The 22,596-nt window shown below is 48.0% G+C and overlaps 1 protein-coding gene across 2 annotated transcripts; it reads right to left on the bottom strand.

Annotated features, from left to right (window-relative positions):
- Positions 1-979: 979 nt before the first annotated feature.
- Positions 980-22,476, bottom strand: POFUT1 (protein O-fucosyltransferase 1). 2 transcript variants are annotated; one of them, XM_065892160.1, is made up of 7 exons: positions 22,284-22,476; positions 20,524-20,645; positions 16,922-17,104; positions 15,654-15,766; positions 6,288-6,480; positions 4,581-4,823; positions 980-1,780 (listed from the first exon to the last, which is right to left on the bottom strand). In XM_065892160.1, exons 1-7 carry the CDS (start codon positions 22,414-22,416, stop codon positions 1,592-1,594), a joined length of 1,176 nt encoding a protein of 391 aa, XP_065748232.1. In that variant the 5' UTR covers positions 22,417-22,476; the 3' UTR covers positions 980-1,591. The 2 variants fall into 2 exon arrangements, with proteins under 2 accessions (XP_065748232.1, XP_065748233.1); XM_065892161.1 differs by lacking the exons at positions 980-1,780; positions 4,581-4,823; positions 6,288-6,480 and adding an exon at positions 15,324-15,366 and having other exon boundaries at positions 22,284-22,416.
- Positions 22,477-22,596: the final 120 nt, after the last annotated feature.

Below are 22,596 nucleotides of genomic sequence, written 5' to 3'. Positions count from 1 at the left end.
GCAGAAAGCCACACGCCCCCAACCGCCGGATGGAGGCAGGGGTTCCCATGTCCCACAGTGAGGCTCGTGAACAAGTCTGAACAGATAAACCATCTCTCAGAGTCCACCCAGGATTTAAAACATTTCCCCCAGAGGGAAAATTCAAATGTCCTTTCTGTACAGTTTCTCCTGCCAAGAGTTGGGCGGCAGCTCTAAGCAGCGAATGCCACCTTTGGTGTTTGAGATCCTTGTTGCCCTGCAGCCTCTGATTCAGTCTGCCATGAAAACAAAGCATCTCTTCCCAAAGGTTACCCAAGGGACACCGCTGCATGGAGCTCTGGGCCTGGCTCTCATCAATCTCCTCTACCTTACCAGGATTGACTGTGGCCTTCTGAGGGAGGTCAGATGGCGGGGAAGTGATCGGCAGGTGTTAGACATGAATTTTAGAACCACAAGGCCAAAAAATCAGACTCTCAGGAGTCATGAATTTTTACAACTACAGCATCTGAGAGACAAAGAAACTTAAGACTGTTAACACCTTAAGCCTCATGGGCTTGGCTGAGATTATACTGGATGAGATGGGCAAAAAAACCTGGGAATCCAATGGCTCCTGGGAACTGAGCATCTTTGATCTGGTCAGAGGCTTAGTGAACACTCCCTTGTGAGAATATAGTCTGAGGGCTCCAGCTGCAGGAGGAAGGCTGGGAGGACAGGCCTTGGGTAGCAGCTTAATGGCAAAATTCTACAACCAGGCCGCTTGGGACATGAGATCAGAAGAGGAGACTTCAGAAGGATCCTGCCAGGCCAGCAAGTCCTGGCCCTGGTGAGGTGTTATGAAACCCTGACGGTGCCAGGTTTGTGGCAGGCCACCAACTACCAAGAGACTTTGAGAGCAATACCATGATGGTCTGGCTTGACGGCAGGTGCTCCTTGCCGGGAATGCGCTGTGGGAGCAGCACTTAGCCGTCTTCGGGGTACTGACAGCACTGTGATTGATAACTTCTATTTGCATAGTGTGTACAATGGAGAAGAGTGTTTGTGCCCCAAAGCCTGGCAATGGCCTAGGAAAGGGGGGCTGACAATGGCTCCGGCCAGGCAGTGGGGATGAGTCTGAGGGCCACCTTGGGGGTCATCTGGAAAAGCGGTCAATACACCCACCCACCCCTGGCCTTATCCACATTCTGTTAAGGTCACTTCAGGTACCTATGTTAATGAACTTCACTGATTTTTTAAAATGAGGGAGAGTTCTAGGGGAGTCATGGCCTTGTATCAAAACTATAAAAATCTCTCTATAAAAAATCTCCCCTAATACAGTTCAGCATCCCAGGCTGCTCAGAGCAGGGCAGACCAAAAGACAGGTGCTGGACTGCTTTGCTGGTGTGAGAAATTCCCAGGAGAAGCAGCAGGGAGCACATGAGAAAGGGAGATGGTCTGGCCACTAGAAGCTTGGAAGTCCCGTGCCCTGGGAGATGGACTGTCTTCCTACTCCTCCAGGAAGTCCCTGGTACTTTTTTCTGTTCTCTGATCCTTGGGGATCAATGCTGGGAGCACCTCTGGCTGCCAGGCCTGGCTGGAGGGAACAACTCAGACAGGCGGTATGCTCCAGGTAGGATCAGAACTCATCCCGCAGCTGAGGGGGACTGTCCATGCCGAAGAAGGAGGACTGCCTCCCCTGGAGGTCCCGTTCCCGCTTCACGAAGGCAGTGAAGGAGGAGACACAGTTGCCAATAAAGTGGTCAGCTTGGCCGAGGATGTACAGGTCGATCTGCGCCACCTCAGGCTTCAGACTCACCACGTTCACCTGCAGGAGGAAGGGCAGGGTGTTTTAGCCAGGGTGCAGGCCTAAGTGGCCAGCTCAGCCAAGGCCTGCAGCCACCTGCCACCTTCTTTCCCTGTGCTGAAGTCACAGACAGACAAGGAAGCGCACAGATGATTAAAATGCAGGGTCGGGGCACCTGAGGGAAGTGCTGCCCAGCAGCTGCCTTAGCCCCTCAGCTGCAGACACACCACTCATTCACACTCTGCCTTTGCTTGCTGGTTCCCTCTGTCGGGAACGCCTCTTCCCATCCATCACAGTCCTGACCATACTCTTAAGGTTCAGCTCAAGGTCACCTGAGGGGCTTGGCTTCTCCCACCAAACCATGATCTGACCAAAGCGCACCCCACCCACTTGGTTCTGCTGCCTGGATGCCTCCCAAGACTTAAGTCCTGTCCAATCTATCCCCGAGATATTCCCCAAAGGTGAACCCTTCTCTTGATGGATTACTACTCCCTGGCCAGTCACCATAATCTTTTCTCCCCCAGGTCTATTCACCAAATGAAAGTAGCCAAAGGAAACTTTTTCAGATTCCCCTACCCGCCTACTCCTCCCTCTACCCCAAGCTGAGCACCCTTAACTGGTGTCCTACTGCTCTTCAGATAAAGATGACAAATCTTGAATGTGGCCTATAAGGCCTGTTCAGCTGCCTCTCCACCTTGAGCTCCAGCCACTATACCAGTCTCCCTTCCACCTCAGGATCTTTGCACATGCTCTTCTGTCTGGAGTGCTTGTCTCTTTGCTCGGTTAACTCCTACTTAACTCTCACCCTGCAGCTCAAGTCACACCTCCTTGGGGAAGCCCTCCCTGGCTTCCCCATCTAGTCCAGGCTCCTCTGCTCTACACTCTCACAGAACCACGTTCTTTTACTTTGTAGTACACATCTCAGTTTGTAGCTTTCACTCCTTAGTGATTCTCTGGTTAACGTCTGTTTCCTGCACCTGACTGGGGCTGGGGCCACGTCAGTTTGCTTGTCGCTGCTGGCTGGGGTCTGCCTCAGTATGCATCTGTTGACTGGACAAGTGAGTGAATGAGCCTCCACACCCAAGCCTGGCCCTCTCTTGTGGCGTATCTTATATTTCTTTGCAAATCTCTTTTCCTGAGTTTAGACTGTGAGCCCTGGAAGGCAGCACCACATCTTATTTATCAGTATCACCGGCTCACCACTTGCCCAGCTTAACAGATGAGCAAGGCTTAGTTCAAGAGGAAGGGTGGGCTGAGCCTACGGAGAAGGGGGCTGAGTGGTGGAAAAGGGCAAAAACAGTGGCACAGGAAAAGGAAATAGAAAATGGCAAGAAGCTCAAGGTATAACAAACATACCAACTCTAGAAACTCACAAAAAAACTCCCTGGGACTCTCCAAATGGGGGTGTGGGCAGAGTTGGGGCTGAAAGTGCTTTGCTGTCACACAGAGATTTCTGATGTAACAAAAATCATCATCTTGCTATTTGGATTGCAGCATAAAAATAATAGCAGCTTAACCATGGCCAAAATCCCCTGAACAATTCCACCCACGCCCTGAAACTTACCCGCTCTGTGTCATGCCCACTAAAATGAGCCCCGAGACCTCCTGGGTAAATTCTATTCCTTCATGGGACTTTGGTTTTCTCAGTTATAAAACACAGGGCTTGGGTTAGAGGCACTCCAAGGTCTCCCGGCTCTGATATTCTTCTATAAAGCGGGTGGGTGGGGACCAGAATGCTCTGACTCGGCACTTCCTCTACAAGCCGGTAAAAGAGAGAAAGGGAGCCCCTTGACATAAGCCAAGGGCACCCACTGCTAGAAAGCGGATGTCTGTCTTTTAAGGTCTGCACAAGCATTTAGGGCCTTCATTCACTCAAAAGTCTTATTGAATGTTCACTATTAACTCCGTCATTTTATCGATACCTACTTAACTTATTATCTATTCTTCGCTCATACAGTAACAAGCCTGTTCTATTATTTACTCATATACTGAACACCTACTATTCACCACCTCTTTAATCATTTACTAAGCACAAAAGAGCCTTCCTTGTATTCATCAACCACCTACTTCTACTATCAGTGACAGCTAACTTTATTCAGCACTTATTTTTTACTGGACCTGTTTTAATTTCTTTTTATTTGATCTTCACAATTACACTATGAGATGTAGGCACAACTCTCAGTCCCCTTTTATTGACGAGGAAACAGAAGCACAGAGAGGTAAAGTAACTTGTGTAAGGCTGCACAGTGAGTAGAGCCCAAGTCCTCTGGCTCCAGAGTCCATGCTCTTAATCCCTCTGCTGCATTGGACCCCTACCAAGGGCCCACTCTTTATGGCCTTATTCACCAAACATTTACCAAGTGTCTACCACGTGTCAGGCACTGTCCTAGACACCGAAATGGCAAGGCGGGGTCTCAGACCTGGAGGAGGTCAAAGCAACAGGCTACACCCTAAGGAGTAGAACAGTGAGTCCACCTTGGATCCTGCCTTCAAGGAGTCACAACTGGGAAGAAATAAGACCTGTTTCTACACTAGTCTCACAGTCTAGAAGGTGTCTCAGGAGGAGATGTGATAAAGTGCTGTTACAGCTCCCAGTAGGGATCCATTAGCGACAGGAGTGGAGGGAAATCTGCGGAGCACCTGCGGAGGTGTCTGAGCTGGGGTTTAAAGAAGGGTAGGAACTGGAAGGGAACCTGATGTTCAAGTAAAAGCCTGGTGGTGGGAGGACGTGAAGCATGAGGTGGGAGCGGGCAGACCACCCTGGTGCTTCCTCTGATTCCCTTCCTGCTGCCCTCCCACCAGGCCCACGCCCCATGTGTACCTTCCCTTTGAAGAGCTGCTGGATCTCGGGTACATAACTCTCAGAGTCAGTGGCAATGTAGACCGACTGGGCGTTCAGTGCTGTCACCCAGAGCTTCAGGGTGCGCCTGATTTCCTTCAGGTCGGGGAGGCACATGGTCATGGTGAGCGGGGCGGCGGTGTGGCGGCTGTAGCCCACGCACTGCGGGGAGGCCATAAAGTGGGCGCCGGCGGTCCCGTCCTTCAGCATGGCGCACGCATTCTTCTGTGGGGCGGGTGGGGACAGAGCTAAAGACGGTCACCGCCCGCAACCCCAGAAGCAAGAGCCGGGAAGGGGAAAAAGGCAGGCAATACAGGAGGAGCGCAACTATTTTTTTTTTTTAAAGCATTGAGGGAAGAGGGAAATGCTTCAAAACAGTTAACGGTGGTTATTTCTGGGTAGTGGGATATTGGCTTTTCACAATTTTTTTTCTTGGTATAACTGCACTATCTGGGACTTCCAGCAGAATTCTGAACTGTGGTGGTGACGAAGGGCAGCCTTGTCTGATTTCTGACTTCAGTGGGAACACTTCTGATAGCTCCCAAGAAGTACGTGTTTGCTGTGGGTTTCGGAGAGATAGCCTTTATCAAGGTAAGGTGGGTCCCTTGTATTCCTGGTTGGTTAAGAGTTGTTTTTCTTCTTTTTTAAATCATAAATGACTGTTGACTTTTTATCGAGTGCTTTCTTGGCCTCCATTGAGATGATTATATGATTTTTCTTCTTTGGGTGTTAATATAGTGAATTTCCCTGCATTCCTGGGATAAATTTTACTTGTTTGTGTTCTTTAATATGCTACTGGATTTTAGTTGGTAATATTTTACTTAGGATCTGGGCATCTATGTTCTTTATGAGAATGGGCTGTACTTTCCAGAGTTGACCTTATCTGAGTTTGGTATTAGCATTACGCTAGCTTTATAAAACAAGAAAGCATCTTATATCTTCTTATGTTCTAGGGAAGCATAAATGGGAACTATCTGAAACCACTCACAAAATACTCTGGGCCTGGCTCCTTTACTTTGTGGAAGGGGGCAGGAAGGGGGGCAGGAAGGGAATCTAGTGGGTAAATGTGTGATTGCTTCCTCAATTGACACTGAATGAATTGTGATCTACTTTCTATACTTTTCAGTATTTTTCAAGTTTTCAACGATGAGTATTTCTCACATACATACATACGTATCTTCTTCTGTAAACTAAGGAGATTGTCTACATTACTCCAGTTATTTCCACAGGGAGGATAAGCTGATGAGTTTTCTGCACATTTAAGCAGCTGCCAAACTTGGAGGATGACATCTTCATTTCTTGGGAGCCCCACCCAACCTCCAGAGCTTGTTTTTCAACAAGGAGTCTACTGGCTAAACACTGAACTGGGACAGAGGACTGTGGGCTATGGGGCTCTTGCTGGCTTGCTGTCTGACCCAGAGCCTAGCTTGATACCTCAGTTTATCCATCTGTGAAATGAGGATAAAAATGGCAACTGTTAAAATGGAAACCGTCAAGCAAGTGCGCTGGAGCTACATTTCTGACGTGTCTGCAGTGGGATCGTGGGGCACAGTCCCGTGAACTCGGCCAACTGAGACCTCTCTACCCTGGCTAGGATGTGGTGCAGTGGGCTCAGTGTCCAACCCCCATAGGCATGGGCCCTGCTCGGAGATGTGTCCATCCCGGCCACGAGAGGAAGGGGGAAGTTACCCAGTCGGAGCCAATGCGCAGGTGGATGCCCACATAGGGTCGGATGAGGTGGGCACGGATCTGGGCCTCCCCTGTCCTCACCATCTCATCTGACCACACCATGTACTTTTGGAGCGGCCTATGCTCCTCCAAGACAGGGAACTGGGCCGGGGCCCCTGGCAGGGCAAGCACTGGATGTTCCTCTGGAGAAAATCTAGGCATGAGACAGAAGGAGAAGAAGTCAGACAGAGAGCGCACAGCGAGTCCAGCCGCCACCCCCATGGGAGAAAAGACGGCATTGCACCATGCCCCAGAGACCCTGCGGAGGGGCCCCTGCAACCTGCAAGAAGCACAGGAGGTTGTGAAACCCCAACGGGCTGATAAGAGACCTTGGCAGCGGCAAGAGGCACAGTATGCAATACCGTCCCGCCACACGGAATTTACAACTCTCTTTGATTGTTTAACAATTAAAATTTACAGTAGAGCACTCCAACCTTTTGTATGTCATGCTGGCTTCCAATCTGTGGTGCGGTAATTCACTCCAGGTTGGGGTGTCTAGACGGAGTCTTTGCCATTTTACCCACACAGTGGGATCGGGAAGTGCAGCTGCTGACAGGTCACACTCCCAGGGAATGTGTACGCTGGATGAGACCACTCACTCAACATTTAACACATTATCTATGGATTGCCTACTATGTGCTGGGGGCCAGGGGAGAATGAGACAGGCATGGTCCTTGCTCTCATGGAAAACACTAGAGGTCTGTAGATGCCCCCCACATACCCTGCCGAAGGCTCTCCCTCCCCCTTGTTCACAACGCACCTTGTAATTATTTTACCCGAGTCCAGAAAAGTCTGCTGGACTCAGGCTTCAGAAGTCAGTATCTCTGCGCGCCTAGAACAGTAATGGAAGCGCTCAGTAAAGATCTGTTGACTGAATCGAGTGAGGAGCAAACCTGTGTTCCCTCATTAGCTAAGCCCAGACTATATTCCAGCAACATGAAATGCCCCGCTCTTCCATAAGCTTGCAATGCATTTTCAAAGTACAGATCTCTGCAGACTTCTCCTCTCTACCTGGTACGCCTTCCCTATGCCAGCCAAAATCCTTTTCCTGAAATCATGAAATAGGTACAGGCACTCTGGAAAAGTTTGGCAGCTTCTTATAAAACTAGACGTGCAATGACGATATGACCCAGCAACTGTACTCTTGGGCATTTATCCCAGAGAAATGGAAACCTATATTCACACGTGAACCGGTATGCGAATGTTCACAGCAGCTTTTTTCATAATAGTCAAAAAGTGACTGGTTAAACAAACTGCAGTACATCTATGCCACAGAGCACTATTGCAGTAAGAAGGAACCAGCTACTGATACAGGGAACAACTGGGATGGATCTCAAGGGAATTATGCTGAGTGAAAAAAGTCTGCCTCAAAAGGTCACATACTGTATGATTTCGTTTATTGCCAGGGGCTAGGGTGTGTGTGTGTGTGTGTGTGTGTGTGTGTGTGTGTGTGTGTGTGTGTGTGTGTGTGTAGGGAGGTGGGTGTGGTTATAAACTGGCCACACAAGGACCTTTGTGATGTTAGAACTGTTTGATATCTTAACTGTGGTGATGGATACACGAACATACACACGTGATAAAATTGAATAGAACTAAGTATACACACACACAGAAGTGAGTACAAGTAACACTGGGGAAATTTGAATAAGATGGATGGACTGTACCAATGTCAATATCCTGGTTGTGATACTGTGCTATAGCTTTGCAAAATGTTAACATTGGGGGAAACTGGGTAAAGGGTACATGGGATCTCTCCGTATTAATTCTTACAAGTGCTTGTGAACCTACAGTTATCTCAATAAAAATTTCAATAAAAATTTATTTAAAATTTCAGAGCATACAGGATAATACTGAAAATAATTTAACAGTCCACAGAGCTGTGACCCAAATTAGCAAATATTAACACTTTACTTTGTTTCAGATTTTAAAAAATATACACCTGAATAAAAGCTCTATCCTATGATCTCTTTTCCACTTCCTCATCTTTCCAGAAGATACTGTGGTTTCATGCATGATTACACCTTACTATTTCTATTAAAGGGTATTATTCTGTGTGCTCTTTACACAGTGCAATGGTAAAAGCATGGATGGTCGAGCCAGATGACCGTGCTCTAATGTTGACTATGCCACTTACTAACTAGGGCAGGTGACTTAACCATTCTGTGCCTCAGTTTCCTTATCTGTATAATAGAGCTGATAACAGTTCCCACTTCATAGGGCTGTTGAGATCAAATGGATTAATATAAGCATAGCATTTAGAACAGTGCTTGGCACGTAGAAAGCTCTCAGAAAATTCTCTCACCATCACCACCATCATCATCACCATATTGCATGTAACCTATTTCAACTTTTAAAAAATTCAACTCAGGGACTTCCCTGGTAGCGCAGTGGTTAAGAATCTGCCGACAGAAGTCCGATCCCTGGTCTGGGAAGATTCCACATGCCGCAGAGCAACTAAGCCCGTGCACCACAACTACTGAGCCTGCACTCTAGAGCCCGCGAGCCACAACTACTGAGCCTGTGTGCCACAACTACTGAAGATTGCATGCCTAGACCCTGTGCTCCGCAACAAAGAGAAGCCACTGCAGTGAGAAGCCTGCGCACCACGACGAAGAGTGGCCCCCACCTGCCACAACTAGAGAAAGCCTGCGCGCAGCAACGAAGATCCAATGCAGCCAAAAATAAAAAATGAAATAAATGTATTTTTAAAAAGTCAACTCTGTTTTAGAGATTTGGCCATGTTGATGGTGTGGGTCACGTGATCGTGTTAGTGTCTCTTGAAGGTTTCCATCTGCATGAATAAACTGCAGTTTACCTATCTAGTCCCCCCTGCTGGTCAGTGAGGCTGTTTCCGATCTTTCCCCATACAACAGCGCTGCAATGGACATGCCACTCTTTCTTCACACCCAACCAAACACCTCGCTCCACAAACACCTTCCAAAGTTCCAAGACCAGTTGCCGCTCCCAAGCCTCAGCTCCTAGGAGAGGGCTCTGTACCACTTCTCCTTTGCTGCCTTCTGCACGCTGATGTGCTCAATAACCACCCTCCCTGTCCACTGCCATGAGGGTAGGCCCCAGGCACTCTTGTTCACCATGATTCCCACACACACTGGTGCAAGGCCTGTGCCAACTAAGCCACAGCAAGTGTTCATGGACAGCTTGGCTCTATCTAACCCTCGTCTTGTCAGACTTTACAATGTTCCAATTACTTTGTGTACATTAACTCACTTGATCCTCTTAAGAGCCCCGTGAGGTAAGTACTACCGTTAGTCTCACTTCACAGATGAGGAAATTGAGACACAGAAAGGTTAAGTAGCATGCTCCCGGTCACACAGCTAGGAACTGGCGGAGCAGGGATGTGAATCCAGGCAATCTCCTCCAGAACCTTTGCTCTTAACTACTATACCTCACTCCCAGCTCCCCCACCCAGTCAATAAGCACCTCAAAAGCCGATTCTGTGACTTATTCTTCTGATTCCCAGCCTAGACACAGGCCTCAACACATAGTAGGTACAATAAATATGTCAGTGAATGAATGAGAATTCAGGGATCTCACCAGAAAGACCAGATCAGGATGTCAGGGGTCAGAGGAAGAAGTGAATAGTAACTGAGTACCTACTATGGGCTAGGACCTCAGCTAAGAGACTTTCATAGGCCACCTTAAAGGGTTTCAAAGCTGTGATCTCCCAGGGGGCTGGAACATTAGGATAAAATCAGAATCTGTTCCCTCCTTGACCTCTTAGAAAGTACCTGCTGTTGACCTTTGGTGAATTCCAAATCTGGAATATGCAGCCCCTCCACATGGATCTGGATCAGCACATATAGCTGTCCCAGTGCAACGTCAGCTCTGCCGTGACAAGCAGCAAGAGGCCAAGACTGACGTGCTCATTTGCTCCCAATGAGGGAGGAGAGTGTTGTTTGGAAAGAAAGTGGGGAATAAGGGTCTTGTTTGGGAAGAAAGCTTGACCAGGTCCATCTGTTCACAACCCTGATGGTTGACCCTAAGTCAGGCCCTTAGCCTGGTCACTGTTCAGCTGAAGAAGGCACACTTTCCTGCTGCTGGGTGCAGTGAACCTCTGGGGTTCTTCACCACCACACTGACACTACTGAGATCCCCCTACCAAGCTGGGGTTTCTCCATGCACAGCACCCACATGTGAGCCCAGGATACACCAGTGGATGGATACTATGCTGAGTGCAGAGGGTGCAAGGACATGAAAGAGGCAGAGTCTAGTTCTCAATGTCCCTGACATGAGGAACTACCTTTCCCTGCAGCTCTCTGCATGCCTGGCTTCTTCTCATCCTGCAGGTCTCCGCCCTGCCAGTTACATGTCACCTGTTTATGTCCTCCCAAGGAGGCTGCAGCCTGGGAGGACGATAAGCCACGTGCTCAAACACCTGTTGCCTTCATACCAAGAGAATGGCTCACAGCCTTCCAACAGTAAATGTGCAATAAATAATAAATGTCTGCTCAATTAAGTCTCCATCAGGGTATTCACAGACTCAGAATCAGCAGAGCTGGAAAGATCCTCAGCGGGAAATCACTTAGTGGGGAGAAATAACTCTTATCCTCTTTTCTAGAAGCCAGTTTTCAGCTGGACACACAGAAGCCCCAAAAAAGACATTTCTCAGTACTTCTTGTAGCTACGTATGGCCACATGTCTAAGTACTGGCCAATGAGCTGATGTAAGCAAGCTATAAGGAAGGCTCCTTAAAAAGGTGAGGATGTGCCCTTCTTCTGCCCCTTTTGTCCTTCCAGCTACCTGGGGCTTCATGAGTCATCTTGGCCCATGAGGTGACACTAAGGATAAAAGCCAGTACTGGGGGAATTCCTTGGTGGTCCAGTGGTTAGGATTCCACGCTTCCACTGCAGGGGGCAGGGGTTCGATCCCTGGTTGGGGAACTAAGATCCCGCATGCCGTGCAGTGTAGCCAAAAAAAATAAAAAGCCAGTACTGGGATGGCTGAGCAGAGATGGGAGCCTAGCTCCTAGACACAAGGGAGCTGCCATGCAGCCCTGGGTTGCACGGCCCAATCCTTTTACTTAAGAAAACAATGAACTTTTATCTTGCTAGTCTGCTGTTATTTGGGGATTTCTGTTACAGGTAGCTAAGTTAAACCTGGTACACCCGGACCTGTGGCCACCAGCACTTCTAGCTGATATACAAGAGGGTTACTGGTTGAAGGCAGTGGGGGAGGGGAACCAAGCAGTTCCAACTTGGCCCCCGTTGCTGTCCCCACAGCACACAGTGCTTCTCCAGAACTCTAAAACTCAAAGAACAGTTTGAAAGTGACTGATCTTGCTCAATCCCTTCATTTTATAGATAGAGCACTGTGGCCAGAGAAGGGAAGCAATCTGCAGTTACACAGTGAGCCAGGGAAGCAGCTGACCCTTTCTAATGCCATTCTCCCTACACCCATGCCCCTGCCCCCAAAGGACAATTTTCTACAGCAAGAAAGTGTCCACTCTTTAAGAAAATGTTTAAAATACTTAAACTCTCAAAACTCACTCCTGCAAACACTCACAGGATTCTTATCAGACTGCTTCACCAGGGCCTACAAAGCCCTGCACAGTCTGACCCCTGCCCACTTCTCCAATCTCCTGTTCTATATGGCAGGTTAATTCAAGTCTCCTCCCATTGGGTGGGCTCTATGTTCCCTCCCAATAGCATTTGGCAGAGGTAACAGTGTCCCGGATGCCAGGCCCAAGCTTTAGGGGGCCAGCAGCTTCCACCTTCTGTCTCTTGGAGCACGCACTCCCTGGATGCACCCTCTCAGAATCCAGCTGCCACGTTGTCCAAAATCCAAGCCACACGGAGAGGTCAAGAGTATACATGCCAGCCGACTGCCTCAGGTGAGCTCCCAGATGACAGCCAGCACCACCTGCCAGCCATGAGTGAGCCCTCTTGGACATGCAGCCCAGTTGAGCCTTCAGATGGCTCCAGTCCCAGCCGACAGCTGACTGTAGCCATGTGAGACCACAAGCAAGAAGTGCCCAGCTAACCCAAGTGTCCATCAACAGATGAATGGACATCCCACACACATACCCTACCCAATACACTCCATTGGCATGGAGTGGAATACACATATACACACCAGTTAACCATTTTTTGAAATCTCATGTTTTTACATGTTTAGAACTGATCTTGCCAATGATATTTATTTACTAACCTGATAAATTACTCCTCAGAAAAGATAGTTACTCAATTACGAACTATATGTAATAATTTCATTTTAAGTTAATATGTATAGGTATACATTGTATATGTACATAAAAATACACCCATTTTGGAGGGTGGAAGTATACATATCAAAATTCTAATGCTTTTCTGGAGGGGTGATGGGAGTGTAAGTAAGTTTAATTTTCTTATTAAAAAAAAAAAACAAAAAACACCAAATGTGGTGGGTATTCCAAAGAGTATTCATCTTAAGAAATTAGATGTTTAACATGGATTGGAACTTTGTACAGCTGGGATTCCATAAAGAAAATGGAAAAACAAAAACCAAACCAAAGACCTGCCCTGCTAAGCCCAGTCGACCCACAGAACTCTGAGCAATCGTTCTCAATTGTTCCTGAGCTACTGAGTGTTACAGTGTTTATTACACTGTGACGGACGATGGGAACACCCTACCCTTCTCCTCCCGAAACGCTCCACACCAGCCACTCTGGCCTTTCTGCCCCTTGACCACACCAAGCTTGTCCTGCCTCAGAGCTTGCAATGTTCCCACCATGAAGAACTACCTTTCCCTCCAGCTCTTGGCACGGCTGGCTCCTCATCCTTTAGATCCGTTATGGACTGAATGTTTGTGCCCCCGCCCCCGCCCCACCACCAATTCATATGTTGAAGCCCCAACTCCCAATGTGACAGTATTAGGAAGTGGGCCTTTTGGGGGCAGTTACATTTAGACGGTCATGAGGGTAGAGCCCTCGTGATGAGATTAGTGCCCTTATAAGAGACCAGAGAGCTTGCTCTCTCTCCAACATGTGAGGATACAGTAAGAGCAGCAACTGCAAGTCAAGGAGTCCTTACTAGGACCTGACCACGCTGGTACTGTGATCTCGGACATCCCAGCCTCCAGAAGCATGAGAAACAAATGTCTGTTGTTTAAGCCCCCTAGTCTGTGGTATTTTGTTATAGCAGTCCAAGCTGACAAAGACAAGGTCTTTGCCTGCCAATCACACATCACCTGCTTATGTCCCTCACAGCACTATGTCTTCTGGGACTATCTTACGTAAAAATGTATTCACTGTCTCCCCTGTTAGACTCAGCTCCATCAGGGCAGGGGCCTTATCTGCTTTATTCTTGCCTGTCTCCCCAGCATCCACACCAGTGCTTGACACTCAGGCGGTGCTTCTTACATGTGTGTGGAAGGAAGGCAGCTGCCCAGGTGGTCCTAGCTCTCTCCAACTGCCTCCAGGGACCTCATCTTCCCCACTAGTCTTCCTTTCCCAAAAATTTGGTTGTGAGGCACAAGCTTCCCCAAGCCCTTACACAATTCCCACGACTCAATGATCTGAAGCAAGACCATGCAGCCATGAACACGTGTTTCAGCAACATCGTCCGACTGATGCATCCATGCAGCCTTGTCCCTTCTCTTCCAACCAGGACTGTGTGCTTTTTGGAATTTGCCCTTAGAGCTGCTTTTAGAGCTGGTATCATGTTTTTTTTTTCCCCCCTGGCATTTTAGAGGCAAATCTCCATCCTTTGAGGACAGGTCTGCCATCTGGCAATAGCTCTGGGTCATTCAGAGTTGAATGGGGAGAACCAAGCAGGTGATCAAATGGGAGTCAACAATTCCCTATCTGGGATCAACAATGAGGGGGATTAGACTCTGCCAGGACTGAGTATCCTCAGTAGCTCATGAACTAGCTCTGAAGGCAAGTCCCAAATAGGAATTGGCAGCTATTAAAGGCACAGCTCTTTTCTCTACATTGATGAAGAATGGGTGCTCTGGAGTCAGGCTGCCTGGATTCAAATCCCATCTCTGCCACTTCAAGCTGCATGACCTTAGGGAAGTGACTTCACTTCTCTCTGTCTCAATTTCCTTACCTGTAAAGCAGAGATGACAGTAACACTTGTCCCCCAGACTCATGGAAACATTAAATGAGCTATTACCTTAGAAGACTTAGGTAGTGAAGATTTAGAACAGCAACTGGCACAAGTAAGCACTAAATAAGTATTAGTTCTTATTACCTATGAAAGCCTTACACACAGACCCCTGCTGCCCAGTCAATAGCTGCATTACCTTGGGCAAGTTATTTAGCCTTACTGAGCTCAGTTTCTTCACCTGTCAAATGGAAATTGATCATAATACCCATTTCATGAAATTTCTCAAAGACTTAAATAAAATAAAGCATGTGAATAATAGTAACAGGTAACAGTGACTGGCCCTCTACTATGTGCCATGTGATTTATACACTTGGAGGCAGATACCATAGTGCTCCTTCCATTAAACCAAGGAGGAAACTCAGGCCAGACAGCTGGAGTGGCTCACTCAGGGTCATCTGAGAAAGAGGTAGGGCTGGGTCAGAGCTCAGGGCTGTCTTATCCTGAGCCTGTGCTCGTTCCTCTGCATCAGTCTATCTTTGGCTAACTAAATGCCAAGCGCTGGGACCTCACAAGAATTCATAAGCCCCTCATGGTTTCTAACCCAGGTCTGACATCTAAGCCCATGCTCTTTCTTGCCACGCTACAGCATCAGGGGCAAATGTACTATGTTAGTGTCATCATTATATCTAGACTGTAGCCCGCTGAAGGCTGAGACTGGGTCTTCCTCATTTTTATGCATCACCTCTGGCCTTTGAGCACTACGTCTCATACGTGACGGATGCTCTATAAATATTTCACAGCCTGTGCCTATGCCCTGCTAACCTAGTTTTTGTTCTTTAATAGGGCTTACTGGAGCACAATTAATAAAGCACATCCAGTTACTATCAGGATGACATCATTTCTCCGTCTGCACCTGAAGCTGTTTTTCTCTAGAAGCAGCTTCCAATTTTCACCTTGTGAAGGGGAAGGTAACAGGGGAGTGATTCTCACGCCTAGAGGAGGAAATTGAGACTCATGTGACTGCACAATATTCTTTTTATGACATCCTTTATTGGCTGATAAACTCTTGCTCAACCTTGTGGCAGGTCAACGTCCCACCGTGTCAGGCGTTGAGATGGGAACAGATCACATAGGATCCCAAGTTCAACAGACACAACAGCCGCACCTTTGGTCTCATACATCAGGGTGTGGTAGAGGGGAAGAGGGCCAGGAAGGTGCTGAATGCCCGTGGGCCCCCCACCTCTCCCCTAATCCCAGCAATGCTGCCCCCTCCACATACCTCTGGATCCACTGGTCTTTGTAGGAGGCGCTGAAGGAAATGCCTGCAAAAAGCTCAGACCTGTTGAAACTCACATGAAACTGATCCCAAAATGGGCCAAAGGGGTTTCCTTCCTAGAGAAAGAGAGTGGGAAAAGGCTTACTGAGCAGGAGGGAAGGCCAGTTGGGGATGGGGCCAAGGGGCTGTGGATGGGGGAACCCTGGGTGATTTGACTCAGGCTGAAATACTCTCACAGGATGGGCCAGTAGGAATATCACGTCGTAATTTCTGGGCTGGGTGCTGAGGAGGGCAGCTCGGCCTCCAGTCTGGTTTTCAGCAGGCAACGTTCACCACAATATCTGAAGGAGTCTTTCCTGCTCGTGTGCCATATGCCGCTGACCCTGCAGCACTGGTGGGGGTCTGGGGAGCAAGTCAACCTTGGATTTAGGACCATGGACTACGAGCTCCAAGAGACCTTCAAGACCCGGCTAATCCAATGCCCTTATTTTCAAGACGGAAACCAGGACCCAGACAAGACACTTGCTCAAGCTCACAGAGTAAGTGAGGGCAATGTTGGGGCTGTAAGCAAGGTCTCCCTTCTCAAATTTCACAGCTCCTCCAACCACCCTCCTCAGACTGTAGCATAAGCACTGAAACACATGTTGGGGACTGTCTTATTCCAAAAGTGCCAGAAATTTACAACCTTCTACTGATAAATATAACAGCTTTTCATTTATGTGCTGAGAGGCAAGAAATACAAGTTAGGAGGGTGGACAATGGAGCCATATTACCACAACTTATTTGCTATTATGATTTTGGGCAAAATATTAAACCTCTCTTTGTTGCATTCAGTGTCCTCTCTATAAAATGGGGTATTAATAGTACTTTCCTCATGGAACAGTTTAAGGATTAAGTGGGATAATATGTGGAAAGCTCTTAACATGGTACTGGTGTGTAGTAAGTGCTATGTGAGTATTAGTGATTATTACTGATGTGGCACTTTACAGTTTACAAGCACTCTTACACCTGGCCCTCACTGATACTTTATGAGCAAGACACAGCAGGAACTGGTGTCTTTACTTTGTAGGCAGAAGTAAAGGCTCAGAAGAAGCAAAGTCCTCTGCCCAAAGTGACACTGCTGACAAATGCCAGAAATGGGACTTAAATCTCCATCTTTCTATTCTAGGCCCTTCTGGTGCCTTCTCCCACACACTGCTATCGCACAGTGTCTCAGGGGCCTAGAGGACCTGGAACAGGCAGAAAGGATCCCCCAGACCCACAGGACCCACCTTCATGGGGCATGTCTTCTTATCAGGGCTTCGCTGGGCTGCCACCTCAAAGCAGTATGCCACCCGCTTCTCAGGGGGCCAGTGAGTAGGTGCCAGCTTTTCCATGAAGTCCTCCAGGCTGATGACCCGATGGTAGGCCTGGAGGGGCTCCAGCTTGAAGTACTTCTGGTAGGACACATGGAGCTACAGGAAAAGTGAGGAAAAGGAGGGGGCGAGGGCCCCTCCTCAGTATCCTAGTGGCTGTTTCAGAGACATTCATTAAAACCATATACTCTAAGACCCAGACAGCTTGGACTACATGTCAATGAACAACTTTTGATAAAAGATACCACAGTCAGAACGGAGGCTGGGAGAAGACATCTGCAAACTAAAGAACAAACAGTAATACACCTCATATCCAAAAATGCCTGCTGATTTATAAGAAAAAAGACAAATGATGCAAGAGAAAACATGGGCAAAGGATAGGAGTGAGCAACTCACAGCAAAGGGAACCCAAATAGCCAACACACTCAAAAGATGTGCAAGCTCACGAGAATTAGGAAAAAGAAAATTACAATGACAACAAGGCACCACTTCTTACCTGTGAGACCAGCAAAAATTTAAAAGCTTAACTCTAATTACTGGAAAAGATACAGCTGATAGTAGAAGTATACATTTTGGAACAACTACTTTGGAGTGTAACCCCTTACAAGCATCTAACAGAATTTTAAAGGTGCCCTCTACCTCCAGGTATTTGCCTTAGAGAATCCTGCCCTTCGTACCAAGAGATGGATAAAAGGATGCTCAGTGCCACAATGGAAGTAGTACAGGAAAAAACTTGGAAGGAGTCATACCAAGACACTAAATCCATGATAGTGGGTGCCTCTGGGGGTGGGGGAGGGACTAGAAGTAGCCTCGAGCCAAGACACACAATCTTTTAACGACTTTATCTATAAACTTTTATTTCTTTTATTAACAAAAAGAAAACATGAAGCAAAGATGAGAAAATATTAATGATTATCATTTCTAGTGGTAGATACATGGACGGTGATTATAGTAATCTCTGTATTTTTCTAGATTTAAGAAAATTTCTTAGAACACCATGAAATAAAATTTAGACTTTATCCTATAGGTCAGAGTTCCCAAGCATGTTCCACTAGTTCAGGTGGGTAAAGGGTTCTGCAATAAAAAGGCTCCAGAAATAAACAGGCCTGGGAAATGCTATGTTAAGCAGGTTTCTTTATGACAGAACTTCTCAGGGCCTTTAATATGCTAACATGCATTTTGAATCTCCAAATTTGGGGGGAATGAGGAATTGAGAACACAATTTCCCAAACTGACTTAACCACTGCACCATTCCTGCACGAGCCATTGATGTTCCAATGAACAGACTTCGAGACCCTTAATTATTAGCAACAAGGTCTTGCTGAAGGATTTTAAGCAGAAATAACGTGAGATCTGCTTCCTTGAAAGATCACTCTGGCGGCAGAAGAAAGAAGGTACTGATGGTAAGATAAGAGGAAGGAGAGGAATTAGGAGGCTACTGCAATGGTCCTTTTACTTGTTCAAGTGTTCATTCAACATGTATTTTTGTTTTGTTTTGTATGCTTTGTTTGGTTTCAACATGCATTTTTGAGCATCTCCAAAAGTCTGAGAGATGGGGAAGCATGGACAGGTTAAAAAATGTAAAGGGAGGTGAAGTATAGAGTAAAGGAAGCATTTAGGATGACTTCTGGGTTCCTGGCTCAGGTGAATGGAGGTGACATAAACTAAGGCTGGAAATATAGGTGGTTACACAGGTTTGAGGGGAAAGTTCTGGCTTTGTGAACTTCAGATTATCTGTGGGTCATCCAAATAGACCCAAAGGCGGAGGAGTTAGAAACACGAGGCCTGTGGTCAGAGGAGAGTCTGGGCCATAGGTAAATTTGGGAGGTACGTGGAGAAAAGTGAAAGCCCAAGAGTCAACAGAAACTTATAGCAAAGCAAATAATGGTTATAAAAGCAACTAATATTTACTGAGTGCTAGGTTAGCGCCAGGTGCTGTACTCATGATGTTTCATGGACTTATTCATCTAATTGTAAGAGGTAGGAATACAACCATCTCCAGTCTATTTATGAAGAAACCCAGGTGGACAGAATCTAGGTAACTCATCTGAAGTCACACAGCTAATAAGCAAACAGAAAGAGGAGACGCACCAACATTTAAACAGTGGGTGGGGAGAGAGGAGCCCCTGATGCAGCACAAAGAGGAAAATGTGGATAGTTTGGGCTGAAGCAGGAACAGGCTGTGTCTTGGAAGCCAGGAGAGAGGCACATGGGGCCAGGTGCCACCGGGAGGTCAGTTGAGATAAAGACTGAGAAATGACTCCTGGATTTGGCAATTCTGAGGTCCTTAGTGGCCTCTGTGAGAACAGTCTCAGTGGGGAAGGGGAGCCCAACTGGGGTAGGTTGAGTAACCCGTAGAAAGCAAGAAGTGGAGACTCTGAAAGACTCCTAGCTGAGAAGGCAAGGTGAGAGAAGGCAAGCAAACCAGAGGGAGACCAACGGGCCAGGTCTAAACTATAACAGTGAGTACAAAAAGTCAGAGCATCAACAGCTCCCGGTTACTAAGGACTCCCTGCGTCCTAAGCACTTTCAATTGATGGCTTCAGCTGATCCTAAGAGGGAGGCATTCCACAATCACTAACTCACTGAGGGAGGTAGCAACAACATTACCAGCCTGTTTTAAAGATGAGGAAACTGAGGCACAAAGAGGTCAAGTACCCTGCCCAGGCTATACGGCTAGTAAGTGGCCAAGCCAGGCTATGATCTCAGGTACTCTGGCTTTTAAACTTTCTAAATACAGGCATGTGCAGGAAAAAATAAAACCTACGTTTTAGGCTGTAAGAATAAAGTACAGTGTTTTGTACATACTAAACATAATTTTTTTGAAGTTTATTAAAAACTTTCAAAGTCAATTCACTAAATATTAATTCAGTTCCTACTGCCAGGCCCCTGGAGTTACATTGTGAACAATGACAGACACAGGACTGGTGGAAGACATAAAGAACATGCAAGAAATTACATGATGCTGGGCTTCCCATGCTAAGGGACCCCTTGATGAGGTGAGAGGCAGTGCTGGAGCCAGACTGCTCCGGTTTGTGGCCCTGGACATGTTATTAACCAACTTGTGCCTCTGTTTCTCCTTCAGAACTGATAATAGCAACCATCACCTCTGACCAACGGGTGGGACCAAACAAGGCTGGAAATGGAGTCTGGAGGTTCAGGTCACAGGTTCAGGAGTCAGAGAGACATGGGCTTGAATTCCAGTCTACTACTCACAAGCTGTGTGAGTGCGGGTAAGTTACCTAACCTCTCTAAACCCATTTCCTCATAGGGATGTGATGAGAAGGAAAAGAGCTAATCCTGATGCAGTGCTCAGAAACAGTGCCTGGCAGACAACAGGTGCTGGATAAATGTTAGCCAGTTAGCCAGGGAAGACAGTTCTGGTGGGGGGCGGGGTGGGGGGAGGTAGGGCAAACTCAGAGGGGTGGGAGGTAAAGCCTACAGAAAGACTTGGGGTCAAGCAGAGGTGAGCAGGATTAGGGAAAGGTGGACAAGGGTCAACAGCAGGAGGTACTCACATTGGTGAAAGGAGGCCTGTGATGCTGGTACTCAATCCAAGGAGGTACAGCCAGGGTGCGGTTCAACAGCTTTGCAAATGCCAGGGAGCCCAAGAAATGATCAGCCTGGTTCCCAAAGCGCCCTGGATGGTATATTGCAGGTGAAGTGAGGACTATGGCGTCGAGGGCTTGGGGCATGCAAGGCTCAGAAAGGATGCAGAGCCAGGAGTGTGGAGGGCCAGGACACCAATGAGAGCCAGGGGAGCTGGCAGCATGGGATCAAGTCTGGACTCCTGGGTCTGACAGTCAAGGCCCTTCAGGCCCTGCCTCTTCTGCCTCAGCCACTCCAGGTTCTTCGCTGTTTCCCAAACATGCTCTACACTTCCCATCCCCACCCCATGCCTTTGCTCTTGCTGTTCCATCAGCCAGGAGTGACCTTCTACTTCTATTTCCTCCCATCTGCATGTGAAGGGGTAACTCCAATGCCTCACTCACTGGGATCCTTTCACTACCCCTCTGCCATATTCAGTTCCCCTCCTCTGCCTCCCACCTTGGATACGAATTACTTGTGGTTCTTCACTCTTCCTAGAATGTCCTTTCCCATTTCCTGGCCTGTGGCTATTTCCTCAGCCTGTGAATGCCTCAGGTGCAAGGTCCCTGTCTGACTCTTTCTGTTATCCCCAGCATGGCATCCATTCATTCATTCCACAAAGATTGTTGAGAGGCCACAATGTGTCAGGCTCTCTGCTAGGTGCTGGGACACAGGAGTGAGCAAGAAGGACAAGGTCTCTGCCTTCAAGGCATTCACAGTCCAGGTAGGGGGACAGTAAACATATAAACAAATATACAGTGATAAATTTTGATAAGTTCAAAAATGAAGTGAAAAAAGTTTGGTGATGGAGAACAATGAGGAGGAGATTATTTGGGTTGAGGTCAGTGAAGTCTTTTCTGGTGACATTTAAGCTGTGGCCTGAGGATGGGAAGGAGCTGGTCTGGCACAAGGCAAGGGGAGGGTGTTCCCTAGCAGAGGGACTAGCACAGGCTGCAGGACCTGAGTATGTGTAAGGAACAGAAAAGGATAACTGTGCCTGCAGCTGGAGGGTCTGGGGAGAAGGGTGTGGTGATGATGCGCAGAGGGCAACATGGTTAGGAGTGTGAAGGATTTTAAGAAGAAATAACTTTAACAGTGACGATCCACCACTCCCATTTAAATTGCACTCCTAAGCCAGCTTTTAGATTCTCCCTTACCCTGCTCTATTTTATTTTCCCATAGCACTCATCCATAAATACTATGCAGTTACTTATTTTTTATATTTATCTTTTATGGTCTGTCTTTCCCAACTAAAATGAAGGCTCTACAAGGGCCTGGAGCTTTCTGTCTTATCACCACCGTATCCCTGGAGCAGAGAACAGGACTGGCCACACAGTAGGTGCCCTATAAATATGTGTTGAATGAATGAAAGAATCGCCCAGAGCCAGCGTTGGGTCAGTGACATCAAGTCCTGCCCCACTAACTCCATTTACTGGACTCGGGGCTGGCTTAGGCCTTGCGCAAGACACATTGTAACCTCTCCCGGCCTCAGTTTTCTCATCTGCCAAACGGAAGGTTGGACACCCCTCGCTGCCCTTGCAACTGGGGCAGAAATGCGAGGAGCAGGCCCTGCCCCGCGCTGGGGTCCTTTCCTGGACCTGTCAAGGCGTCTCTGGGCGCCTCAGAGAAACTGCTTCTCCTCTCTGGGCCTCAGTTTCCCCATTTGGACAGAAGGCTCGGGAGGCCTTACCCATGCATGGGCAGTAGAGCAGGTAACCCGCCGGGTCCCAGGAGCCCACGGGCAGCCCCGGGAACGGCAGAAGCAGCAGCAGGAGAGACACACGCGGCGGCAGGGGCGACGATGCCCACGCGGCTGCTCCCATATCGGCCCCAGAGCCAGGGCGCTCCGCGGCTCGAAGGCGGGGAGGGAAGGAAGGGCGCGAGCGTCCGCCCCGCTCCCGTCAGCCCCCGCGCGCCGCCCGCGCGCCGCTCCGGCCGCTCTAGCCGGCGGGCAGGCGGGACCATAGAGAGCCCGCGGCACCGCCCCCTCCACGGGCAGAACG

Source organism: Phocoena phocoena, chromosome 15, assembly GCF_963924675.1.
Source record: "Phocoena phocoena chromosome 15, mPhoPho1.1, whole genome shotgun sequence".
NCBI lineage: Eukaryota > Metazoa > Chordata > Mammalia > Artiodactyla > Phocoenidae > Phocoena > Phocoena phocoena.
The sequence above is the reverse complement of the archived record's forward strand: the minus strand, read 5'-3'. Positions and strand labels throughout refer to the sequence as shown.

What these genes read in the sequence shown, in the direction of transcription:
- POFUT1 (XM_065892160.1), bottom strand. Translation starts at nt 22,416, where the DNA reads ATGGGAGCAGCCGCGTGGGCATCGTCGCCCCTGCCGCCGCGTGTGTCT. An exon ending in ACAGGCCTCCTTTCACCAAT is followed by an intron (nt 17,105 to 20,523) that starts GTGAGTACCTCC and finishes CTTTTCCTGTAG; the next exon opens with CTCCATGTGTCCTACCAGAA. An exon ending in AAAGACCAGTGGATCCAGAG is followed by an intron (nt 6,481 to 15,653) that starts GTATGTGGAGGG and finishes TCTCATGCCTAG; the next exon opens with ATTTTCTCCAGAGGAACATC.